The sequence below is a fragment of the Moschus berezovskii genome, chromosome 12 (genome assembly GCF_049115385.1).
Source record: "Moschus berezovskii isolate FMDL1 chromosome 12, NW_MosBer_1.0, whole genome shotgun sequence".
NCBI lineage: Eukaryota > Metazoa > Chordata > Mammalia > Artiodactyla > Moschidae > Moschus > Moschus berezovskii.
This window is the reverse complement of record NC_142471.1, coordinates 70,811,735-70,823,620: the sequence shown is the minus strand read 5'-3', so window position 1 is coordinate 70,823,620 and position 11,886 is coordinate 70,811,735. Positions and strand designations below refer to the sequence as shown.

Here is an 11,886-nt window from a genome sequence, read left to right as displayed (position 1 = left end):
CCCCTGCAAGGTCCAGCCAAAGTTTGCAACTGCAGAACTTGACTTCGTGCATTAGCCTGGTGTCCCAAGTCCCCACTCTTAGGGTGTTTCCTGGGATCACTGCAGAATCAGTCACTTTCATGGCCATAATTGGCTTGGGTCTACTTCTGGTGGTAAACCAAGAGGGACAGAAGAACATGATTTTAGATCCCTCTAAACTCCCACCTCTCTGGACAATCTAAACAAACATCTTGGGATCCTTAAGTCTCCTGCTCCTCATGATGAATGAAGTGAAATTATCCACTTATACTATCCTTGCTTATCCATGAGCTACTTACTCCTTAAACATTTTTTAAAAAATTACAGAGGTCAAGTTATTGTGAGAAAGAAGGCCAGAGTGTCCACACCAATATTACTTAGTGAACACTCTAAACAGGGGAACTTTGAACTGGTGCCCACCTAACTGTGGTTTCAAAATAAAGAAAATACAATGGATTTAGTGACTCAAAATGCTGGCCTGCAGCCTGGAAACCAAACAGATCTCAATCCCTTGTAACTCTGCTCTCCAAATGTGAGGTCTAGAAAGGACAGATCTTCAGAGAATACCAGCCCAACCCCTCATTTTACAGTCTTGGTTCTCTGAGTCACATCTTTGTGGTAAACATTTCTCACAGTAGTTTTAAACTTTAAGTACTTTACCAAAACAAAGATTGAGATCGCTACAAGGGTTCTTTTTATTTTTTTATGATGAAGTATTTATTAGTATGTCTTTTTGGAATAGGTTTTCATATGCCAGGCCTGAAAAGAAATCCCACATAGAAATCACTCTCAAAACACTTTTTAAATAGTTTAGTGTGTCCACCTTTCTCATCTCATCAATGACTTGTTAATGAGGAATAATTAAAATAGATTCTTATTAATAAGAATGCACTGCATTTAAAAAAAAAAATTTTAATGTAAAACCTATGCACCAGTGTCTGTCAGAGAAATTTGGCTCCAAAGTTTCATCCATACGGAGTATCTAGATGTGGTGCATTGCAAAATAAATCAATGTGGTAGTAACAAAAGACCTGCTTCATGCAGTGGTTAAATTGATATAACTCAACCTGATTGAATAGATTTAATTACACTCTTAATATCCATGTGGATTAAATAGAAAGTCATCACTCTTCTATGTACAGGACTATAATAGTTCTGCGTTTCCATCCTGGAATCTGAGGACTGATTTCCCTAAATGTCTATGATCCAAGGGATTTCAAAGAGATTCCTCCCAAATGTTTCAGAGTGAATTCCAATGAGTTGTTCAGAAGGACCCAGCCAGCAGCTTCAAGTTATGACTTCGCCTTGGATGACCTGCTGAGGGGAAATCCACCCCCAGTAAAACGAGGGCCACTTGGTTTGGCCATTGAGAAGGTGTCCTCCATGCTTATTCTGTCCTTGTTTCTGTAAGAGAGGAGGTGAGAGTTAACTTGCTTACCATCTTTTTCCTCTTCTAAGTTTCGTGTTAAGTTCTTAGGGTGAGTTAACCACTAAAAACTGCTTTGATCAAAGCTTCCAGTTTGAGACAAGGTGGTGGTTTAAATGTAATTAGGTGTTACTGATAACACAAAGAATTAGGGAAAGACACAATTAAACATGCCTTCCTAATGTTGATCTAAATACAGACAGAAGGCCTCATTATAGCTCAAGCGCTGGTGCCTAGAAGCTCCTGACTTGTAATCATCTTCCTATTTTATAAAGCATTTGTTTAGTTCCAAAGATCAGTCAGAGGAATCTTTCTCTTGGCTCAATTATAATGACTAATTCATGATTTATCAACTTTTATATTCCAAAGTTTCAGTGGAAACTTATAAATATTTATCATACACACACACATACACACACAGAGCATTTTCATCAAACATGGACATTAATAAAATACAAATTTTCCTATAACCTTAGATGAGCAGCAGTTATTATTAGAAATAGTTTAAAACACAGGAAAAGCTGGGAAATATAAATAAGATAGTACATTTGGCAATAGATAAAGGAACAAACTCCATAAAATCTACAATATATCTTCTATATAGATCTTTAAACGACCCCCCACACACACACAGACACATATTCAGGTTTCCTGCAGAAGTATCTTAAATTTATATAGATTACCTATTGTATAATCAGGGTCTTATAGAAAACATCCTTGGAGTCCCTTTTACAAAATAAAAATTGAGCCAACTACTAAGATTTAAACCAATTAGATTTGACTACTAGAAATGAGTTACTTCAGAGAACTCTACTTTTTGCAAAACAATCTGACTTGTACTGCAGACTCCAGGCCAGCCTGGGGTATAGAGTAGGGGAGTCAAGGACATGTGGGTGGGGGTATATAGGTCAGGATTGGAGCATAATAAAAATGGCGTTTGAGAAAAATGAAAAAAATAGCAAAAAGGTAAAAATGATATGAGTTGCTTTTATATAAAGAGTATGTGTGAGGAGAATATCCGCAGAGAGTATTCTAAATTATTCCATTTGGAAAGAATCTGTAGAGGATTGGTTCATCAATTCAGCTGTCTCTTAGCAGAATTGATTTCATTATTATAACAACCATCCTCCATAAATAGGACAAAAGCTTTAGCCTTGAGTGGATCCAGCAAAGAAGACGCCTTCAAGTACTCTGACAACTTGTCTACCTCCTCACTGTTGTTAGATGCAGGCAAGGCCCCCCTCCTCCTGCCTTCTCTTGCCTCAAATAACCTACATTTTCCTCTCCAAAGGAACTAACGCTTAATGCTTCTGGCCTGATCTAAGCCGACTAACGGGAATAATGTCTCCTTTACATGATCTTTTTAATGTATTTATAGACCATCCTAATGACTCCCTTCAGCCTTCTTCCTTTCGGTCTAAACCATCTCAGCACTTTTGTTCTTGCCTGGTCATATTTTCCTTCAGCTCCTTAATCTTTTTTTTTTTTCTTCCTGCTGTTCTCCTCCTAAGAACTCGTATATTTCAGTCTCCCTCCACTTTATGGATCCCAACTAAATGGAACCACCATTGATGCACTCTGGAGAGGTCAGTCACAAGGAATAAGGATCAAGGCAAAAGCAGAGTCTAGAGCAGGGTACTAGAACTTTCCATGATGGTAGAAAAACCCTGTACCTGGCCTGCCAGATACAGCATCCACTAGCCACATGCAGTTACTAAGTAGGTGAAATGTGACTAGTGCGGTTAAGGAACTGAATTTCTAATTTGACTTAACTGTAATTCACTTTAATTTAAATAGCCAAAAGTGGCATGCTGCCTGGGACAGTGCAATTCTAGTGGATGGGCCACTGGGAAGGGCTGAGCTATCAGACTTTATTCTGGGGGGCTCCAAAATCACTGCAGATGGTGACTGCAGCCATGAAATTAAAAGATGTTTGCTCCTTGGAAGAAAAGCTATGACCAACCTAGACAATAAACTAAAAAGCAGAGACATTATTTTGCCAACAAAGGTTTGTCTAGTCAAAGTGATGTCTTTTCCAGTAGTCATGTTGGATATGAGAGTTGGACCTTAAAGAAAGCTGAGCACCAAAGAATTGATGCTTTTGGTATTGGAAAAGACTCTTGAGAGTCCCTTGGGCTGCAAGGAGATCCAACCAGTTCATCCCAAAGGAAATAAGTCCTGAATACTCACTGGAAGGCCTAATGCTGAAGCTAAAATTCCAATACTTTGGCCACCTGATGCAAAGAACTGACTCCTTGGAAAAGACCCTGATGCTGGGAAAGATTGAAGACAGGAGGAAAAGGGGATGACAGAGGATGAGATGGTTGGATGGCATCACCAACTTGATGGACATGAGTTTGAGTAAGCTCTGGGAGGTGGTGATGGACAGGGAAGCCTGGCATGCTGCAGTCCATGGGGTCACAACGAGTTGGACGTGACTGAGCGACTGAACTGAACCGAGCTCTCAGAGAGGGGTCCTTCTGTCAGTCGGTATGTTTTCTTTGTCCAGAAAACTGTGTGTGTGTGTGGTAGGAGGATCAAAAGGCCAAAGGAAACTAGGAACTGTCATCTAAATGTGGAATGAGGGGATACTCTGATTTACAAAAAGGGTGGATTTTTACTGGCAAATGAATTTGCATCTAGCTACTTTAAATAGCTATTTGCCACTAATGAATCATAGTGGATGCATTCAGACCCTCTTTCACCATGTCCTTGAAACGTCCATGTGGATGACACACCAAGCCTGACTTTCAACTCACAGTGTGAGCCTCTGCAGAATGAACTCTATGACTTGGGCAATGCCATACAGCCAAGGTTCAAACTTACAGATTCTTCTGGGTCCCCTCATTCACCCCAGGATTAGGAAAAAAGTAACAAAATGAACATTTGTTCTTGGGCATATGAAGTTGCTCAGTCGTGTCTGACTCTTTGCGACCCCATGCAGCCTACCAGGCTCCTCAGTCCATGGAATTTTCCAGGCAAGAGTACTGGAGTGGGTTGCCATTTCCTTCTCCAGGGGATCTTCCCAACCCAGGGATCGAACCCGGGTCTTCCACATTGCAGGCAGACACTTTACCATCTGAGCCACCAGGGAAGCCTTGGGCATATAGCCATCCTGAAACCCAAAATGTTCACCTGACACATGCAATATCATCTCCGAGAAGAAGGGTGTCCCATGCTGATACCCTACATCAGATATAGAAGTCAGGCACTAGACAGAGAAATGGTTCAGAAATGGTTTATCTAAAACATAGGTGAAAATTATGGGTGTGGGAAGGAAAGTTATGACCAACCTAGATAGTACATTAAAAAGCAGAGACATTACTTTGCCAACAAAGGTCCGTCTAGTCAAGGCTATGGTTTTTCCCGTGGTCATGTATGGATGTGAGAGTTGGATTGTGAAGAAAGCTGATCGCCAAAGAATTGATGCTTTTGAACTGTGGTGCTGGAGAAGACTCTTGAGAGTCCCTTGGACTGCAAGGAGATCCAACCAGTCCATTCTAAAGGAGATCAATCCTGGGTGTTCATTGGAAGGACTGATGCTGAAGCTGAAACTCCAATACTTTGGCCACCTCATGAGACGAGTTGACTCACTGGAAAAGACTCTGATGCGGGGAAGGATTGAGGGCAGAAGGAGAAGGGGACGACAGAGAATGAGATGGCTGGATGGCATCACCGACTCGATGGACATGAGTTTGAGTGAACTCCAGGAGTTGGTGATGGACAGGGAGGCCTGGCGTGCTGTGAGTCATGGGGTCGCAAAGAGTCAGACACGACTGAGCGACTGAACTGAACTGAACTGAACTGCTCATAATTACAGTGGTCCAGCTATGTTATTAATAGGCACAGCTTTAGCAAATCCAGACCTCTTAACAAAATTACCTGTGGTTTTAAATGTGAGTATGCTTCAGCCCACACCACGTTGACTGTGAACCTCCTTTGCAGACACAGTCCTGGCACGATCAGCCCCAAACCGTGAGAACAATGTGGGGGAGAATATCACACTAGGTTTCCTCTGCTCCACAGGAGGTCCACCAGAGGGCTTATATTAATGGATCCCTGTTAGGGTCCTAAGAAGGGGTCCATGTCAGACAAGACACCCCTCTTGCTCTGACAACAACCCACTGAGTGACCCTGCAGAAAGTCATTTGCTCACCCCTGACTTAGTTCACCCCAGTGAGGCCTGTGATTCTGTAGCTGTCCACAATTATTTTTCTCATCAGCAGTTAAAAGGCACCACAAAACTGGAACATTTGACTAATTCTTACTTCTGAGTGTGTTCTTTCCGCTTCTGAGCAAGGTATTTCTTCTTTAAATTCAGCAGTTCGTTGGTAAGTTTTTCGATCTCATACTTGTATTCTTGGCTCTGTGACTCATACATATTCAGTTCTGAAGACAAAACCTAGAATGACAAATAAAGCAGCATTAACAGAAGATACACGGTGAGACAATACCCTTTTCTGAAAAATCTTTGTAACCTGCTGCCACTTGCCTTGGTGAGGCTAGCAATACAAAACCAAGCCTAGGTTTAATGGTTAATCTGCACACTTCTACCAGTTCAAGGTCTGTATCTGGGTAAAAATCTAATGAACGTTCTGAAGACTCATAATCCAGTGACCAACTTAATGAAACCTCATTCCCCTGCTTAAAAGAAGAGCTGTCAGGCACATGCAAACAGGCTCACATATGAATGGTGTAATGCACTCAAGAATAGTGAGAGTCAAAAGAGAAAAACTCCCAGACATATACTATAAAATTGCTTCTTAAAGCCTTTTTTTAAATGTTCAGAAAAGTCATTACTAGGCAGTGTGATTCATCTGAGGATTATTGTAAAAACTATTCAGAATCATCCTGCCACCACCACCATTAAGTAGGTATTCAATTTATGTGTTTTCCAAGGTTGCTGTTCTGCTGAATGTCAATCACCTCTTTACTGCACCCTTTGGGACTATTCACAGGTTCTCTCTTTATCAGAGCACTGGGATATTTACCCCTAAGATGCAGAGGGCTACGACATATGCATGGGAGAAGGTACTACATGTGAGGGGCTGTGTTAGGAAGCCTAATTACCTGCCTCTTGCTCTGTTGTGTTCAGTAGATGCTACTGGTTTCAGGCTGGACAAAAAAATGAAGGCATTTACTCATCTAAACAAATGTGTAAAGGATGCTAAAGTGAGGGGTGCCCCCAACAAAAATCAAGGGGGAAAAAGGGAGGCTATCATTGTAAGAGACATGCAATAGATGCAATTGTTTTTCCTCTAGCTCTCTATTTTTAAAAATTTACATAAAAGGCAATCTTTATCTTTTGAGTGTTCATCTGCTTCTGAACAGAGGTCTTAGGTGGCACTAGTGGTAAAGAACCCACCTGCCAATGCTAGGAGATGTAAGAGACATGGGTCAGGAAGATCCCCTGGAGGAAGGCATGGCAACCTGGCCCAGCATTCTTGCCTGGAGAATCCCATGGACAGAGGAACCTAGCAGACTCTGGTCCATAGTGTTGAAAAGAGTCAGACACAACTGAAGCAACTTCACATACTCATACACACTGCTTCTGAATTCCTTCCTCTTAAGTGTTGTGATTCTATCTATCCATCCTATCTGACTAAGGATTCTGACCATGTTATCATAAGCTGGAGAAAATGATTTTCATATTGGAAGAAAACTTGCCTTAATAGTTAAACTGTTGAAGCTGAAACTCCAATACTTTGGCCACCTGATGCAAAGAGCTGACTCATTTGAGAAGACCCTGATGCTGGGAAAGATTGAGGGTAGGAGGAGAAGGGGATGACAGAGGATGAGATGGTTGGATGGCGTCACCAACTCAATGGACATGGGTTTGGGTAGACTCTGGCAGTTGGTGATGGACAGAGAGGTCTGGTGTGCTGCAGTTCATGGGGTCGCAAAGAGTTGGACACGACTGAGCAACTGAACTGAACTGAACTTGGGAACAAAGACCTTGTTTCTAAATAATGAATGTGGAATTTCTTAACAGAGTCTAGATCATGAGGACGAACTGATGGGCAAGCTTGGTATTATGCACCGCTGAATCTTCCACTAGGGGTCACATGTCATTCAGAGAAAAATATCTGGATACCCTGAGATAAAGGGTTAAAGTGACAAAACCCTCCTACGAACCACTGAATGCAACCCATTGCTAAGAGTGCCTATCTAACAGTAGCGTAAAGAGAGACATGTGCTTTTCTAATCTACACCCAACTACTGAGAAAATAAGTTTTTATTTTGCTTGTTATAGTCAATTGTTTAAAGGGATGAAAATAATCAAAAGATTATGCCTCTTGCAAAACTCAAATTATGTCTCAGGATACTCATATAAAGCAAATGCTTAGAGAGGTAAGTTGAAAATTAATGCTTTCATTACACTTCTGTTTCATCTGCCTTTTTAAAGTAAAAGGATGTGATTTTACAACATTCTCTTTGTGAAAGGATTAGTACCATATTAGTCTCACGGCATCTATTTTACCCCAGGCAGAAAGGCAATGACTATTACCATCGTCGTGCAGGTAAGTGCCAGAATTCAGCTAACATATGCTACAGTCTGTGCATGTGTGTGTCTAAGGCTTCCCTAGCGTGCCAAGAATATCTAAGTACTTTTTTAGGAGGTAAAGCTGAAAATAGAGTGGGAACACACAGTTTTTGAGAAAACTTTAAAATGTGTAACGGTAAAACATTCCATCGCCCCAACTAAGGTTCTTGTGTCACTTAGAAGAGAACTTATGCTAACAGAATCCTAAAGTGATTTAACTTCCCCTTCAGGACTACTTATTTAGATAGTCCTGAAGCAAGGCCCTTGGGGACAGGGGAGTGGCCTGTGCTTTGTGTACATTTATTTCAGGTGGAATGAATAGTAAAGACCTGCTCTGACACAGTGGTCTGCTTCAGCGGGCCATAGTGTTAAAATACTTCCTCTGTTCTTCCCCACCGTCCAAATCTTCCAAATCATGTTGAGATAATCCACACAAACCCTATTCCCCAAATTTCCATTCCATTGCCATCATCCTCTCCTGCTGTTTCTCCACTTGTCCGTCTACTTGTTTTGTGGGAGTCTATTAGTCTAGGAGCAGAGGGGTAGCTTTGAGGTTTGCCCTGGGACTGGAGCACTAAAAAAGCTGATGTCAATGGAGTGCAGCCTTTGGGAGACTGGCTCCTCATGCCGCAGAGGTAGACTTGTCCAGGGGTGTTCCCCAGAGTGTGGCCATCCTTCAGCTAGGAAGGCGCAGAGGCTACCACTTACTTTAAGCTGCTTGGTCTTCTCCCGCAGTGTGTGGCGATAGATCTGCAGCTGCTCTGCAGCCTCGGGTCCAGGCTGCCGAGCCAGGATGTGCTTTAGTTCCACATAGAGTTTCTCCTTTTCCTGGTGGAGAGCATAACCACAAGTGGAGATAAACAGTCCCATCAAGACAAGGACAATGACTTTAACAGCATGGTCGGGATGATTGGGGATCACCCTAAGGTCCTTCTCAGCGCCACACTGATTACATTCACTCGCAGATTCATCCAGTCAAGCATCAAGCCATAGAGGGTCCTGGCCCTGCCCATCATCTGGTCAGCAGCAGCCTCGCGATCCCCAGGCTGTGCAGCCAACCATATGGAAAGCCTGCCCTCCAGGGGACTGGCAATCACCTCATGAGGAATGGCCTCACAGCCAGCCTGGCCAGGGACCAGCCCCACCTACCAGCATGCCCACAGCAGTCAACCCTGCTACACAGGAGGACACAGGCAGTCCACACTGGGGTACCATTAGAGCATACAGCTCTGGTGACCAGAGGGGAGTGTGTCATTCCAAAGGAGATCTCCCACATAAGGCAATCTTCCCAAGACTGGAAAAGGTAACCAATGTACCTAACACATAGAAACAAACAAAAAGAACTGTGCTTTTGCACAGAAAAGTAAACTATCAACAAAAACGAAAAGGCAATCTACTCAGTGGGAAAAGATATTTGCAAATGATAAATCTGACAAGGGGTTAATATCCAAAATATACAAAGAACTCATACAACTCAACATCAAAAAATAAAAAACTAAGTGACTCAGTTAAAAAACAGTGGACCTGAACAGACATTTTTCCAAAGATGGCATACGGATATGGCCAACAGACACGTGAAAAGATACTCAACATCACAAACTATTAGGGAAATGCAAATCAAAACCACAATGAGATACCAACTCAGAATGGCTATCATCAAAAGACTATAAATAAAAAGTGGTGGTGAGGATGTGGAGAAAAGGGAGTATTTGTGTACTGTTAGTGGAGAAGACTCTTGGGAGTCCCTTGGACTGCAAGGAGATCCAACCAGTCCATTCTAAAGGGGATCAGTCCTGGGTGTTCATTGGAAGGACTGATGCTGAAGCTGAAACTCCAATATTTTGGCCACCTAATGCGACGAGTTGACTCACTGGAAAAGACTCTGATGCGGGGAAGGATTGAGGGCAGAAGGAGAAGGGGACGACAGAGAATGAGATGGCTGGATGGCATCACCGACTCGATGGACATGAGTTTGAGTGAACTCTAGGAGTTGGTGATGGACAGGGAGGTCTGGCATGCTGTGAGTCATGGGGTCGCAAAGAGTCGGACACGACTGAGCGACTGAACTGAAATGAACTGAACTGAACTGAAGTGGGACTATAAATTGGTGCAGCCAATATGTAAGTTGGAAAAGAGTATGGAGGTTCCACAAAAAATTACAAATAGAACTACCATGCTGCTGCTGCTAAGTCACTTCAGTTGTGTCCGACTCTGTGTGACCCCATAGATGGAAGCCCACCAGGCTCCCCCATCCCTGGGATTCTCCAAGCAAGAACACTGGAGTGGGTTGCCATTTCCTTCTCCAATGTGTGAAAGTGAAAAGTGAAAGTGAAGTCGCTCAGTCGTGTCCGACCCTTAGCGACCCCACGGACTGCAGCCTACCAGGCTGCTCCATCCATGGGATTTTCTAGGCAATAGTACTAGAGTGGCTTGCCATTGCCTTCTCCGAGAACTACCATATGATTCAGCAATTTCACTTCTAGGTATTTACCTTAAGAAAACAAAAACACTAATTTGAAAAGATATATGCACACCAAAGTTCATTGCTGCATTATTTGTAATAACCAAGCTATGGGAGCAACCTAAGTGTCCATTGATAGATAAATGGATAAAGAAGATGCATTATATGTATACAAAGTGATATTACTAGCCATAAAAAAATAAAATCTAGCAATTTGCAACAACATGGATAGATCTAGTGGGCATTATGCTATGTGAAATGAGTCAGACAGAGAAAGACAAGTACCATATAATCTCATTTAAAGGTAGAATCTGAAAAACAAAACAAGGAAAACAACATAGATTCATAGATAAAAAGAACAACTGGGTAGTTGCCAGAGGGGAGGGAGCTAGAGGGATCCTTAGCTGAAGAGGATTAAGAGTTATGAGCCACCAGTTACAAAACAAATAAGCCATGGGGATATAACATACAGGACAAGGAAACTGGTTAACAATATTGCAACAACTTTGTGTGAGGACAGATGGTTACTAGACTTAGTGTCACAATCACTTCATAATATATGCAAATGTCAAATCACTATGTAGTACACCTGAAATGAACATAACATTGTACATCAACCATATTTCAATTTTTGAAAATTGTGCATATCCCAACCCTGATCAAGGATCCAGGATATGTGCAGCATTTAGACACGAATAATAAGACAAATGAGGAAGAAAACATCTCTCTCTACCTAAACTTATGATTGCATGACTTAGAGACAAAGATGACAGAAAATTTCGACAAAGTATTATGGACAATAAAAGCAGGGAGTGACTAACTCTGATTTAGAGGAGTTGGGGGAAATTTCTCAGAAATGTCATTTGAACTGTCCCTTGAGGAATGAGTAGGATTTTTCCCCAAGCAGACAGAGAAAAGAGTTTTTTTATGCCAATGTTCAGTGATAGAACAGGGGGAAGATAGTCCAAGGTACTTGGATGCAATCCCAAAAATGACAGAATGGTCTCTCTTCATTTCCAAGGAAAACCATTCAATATTACAAGAATTCAAATCTATGCCCTGACCAGTAATGCTGAAGAAGCTGAAGTTGAATGGTTCTATGAAGACCTACAAGACTTTCTAGAACTAACACCCAAAAAAAGATATCCTTTTCATTATAGGGGACTGGAATGCAAAAGTAGGAAGTCAAGAAATACCTGGAATAACAGGCAAATTTGGCCTTGGAGTACATAATGAAGCAGGGCAAAGGCTAATAGAGTTTAGCGAAGAGAATCCACTGGCCATAGCAAACACCCTCTTCCAACATCACAAGAGAAGACTCTATACATGGACATAATCAGATGGTCAATACCGAAATCAGATTGATTATATTCTTTGCAGCCAAAGATGGAGAAGCTCTATATAGTCAGCAAAAACAAGGCCAGGAGCTGATTATAG

The 11,886-nt window shown here is 41.9% G+C and overlaps 1 protein-coding gene across 1 annotated transcript in view; it reads right to left on the bottom strand.

Moving 5' to 3' along the window:
- Positions 1 to 920: 920 nt before the first annotated feature.
- Positions 921 to 11,886, bottom strand: part of CFAP58 (cilia and flagella associated protein 58) — a 121,063-nt gene continuing 110,097 nt past the window's right edge. Inside the window, exons 16-18 of the mRNA XM_055424700.2 lie at positions 8,697 to 8,816; positions 5,713 to 5,846; positions 921 to 1,422 (exon numbers count right to left, since the gene is read on the bottom strand). Coding sequence (XP_055280675.1) covers positions 1,311 to 1,422; positions 5,713 to 5,846; positions 8,697 to 8,816 — 366 coding nt within the window. The 3' untranslated portion in view covers positions 921 to 1,310. The remainder of the gene's footprint in view (positions 1,423 to 5,712; positions 5,847 to 8,696; positions 8,817 to 11,886) is intronic.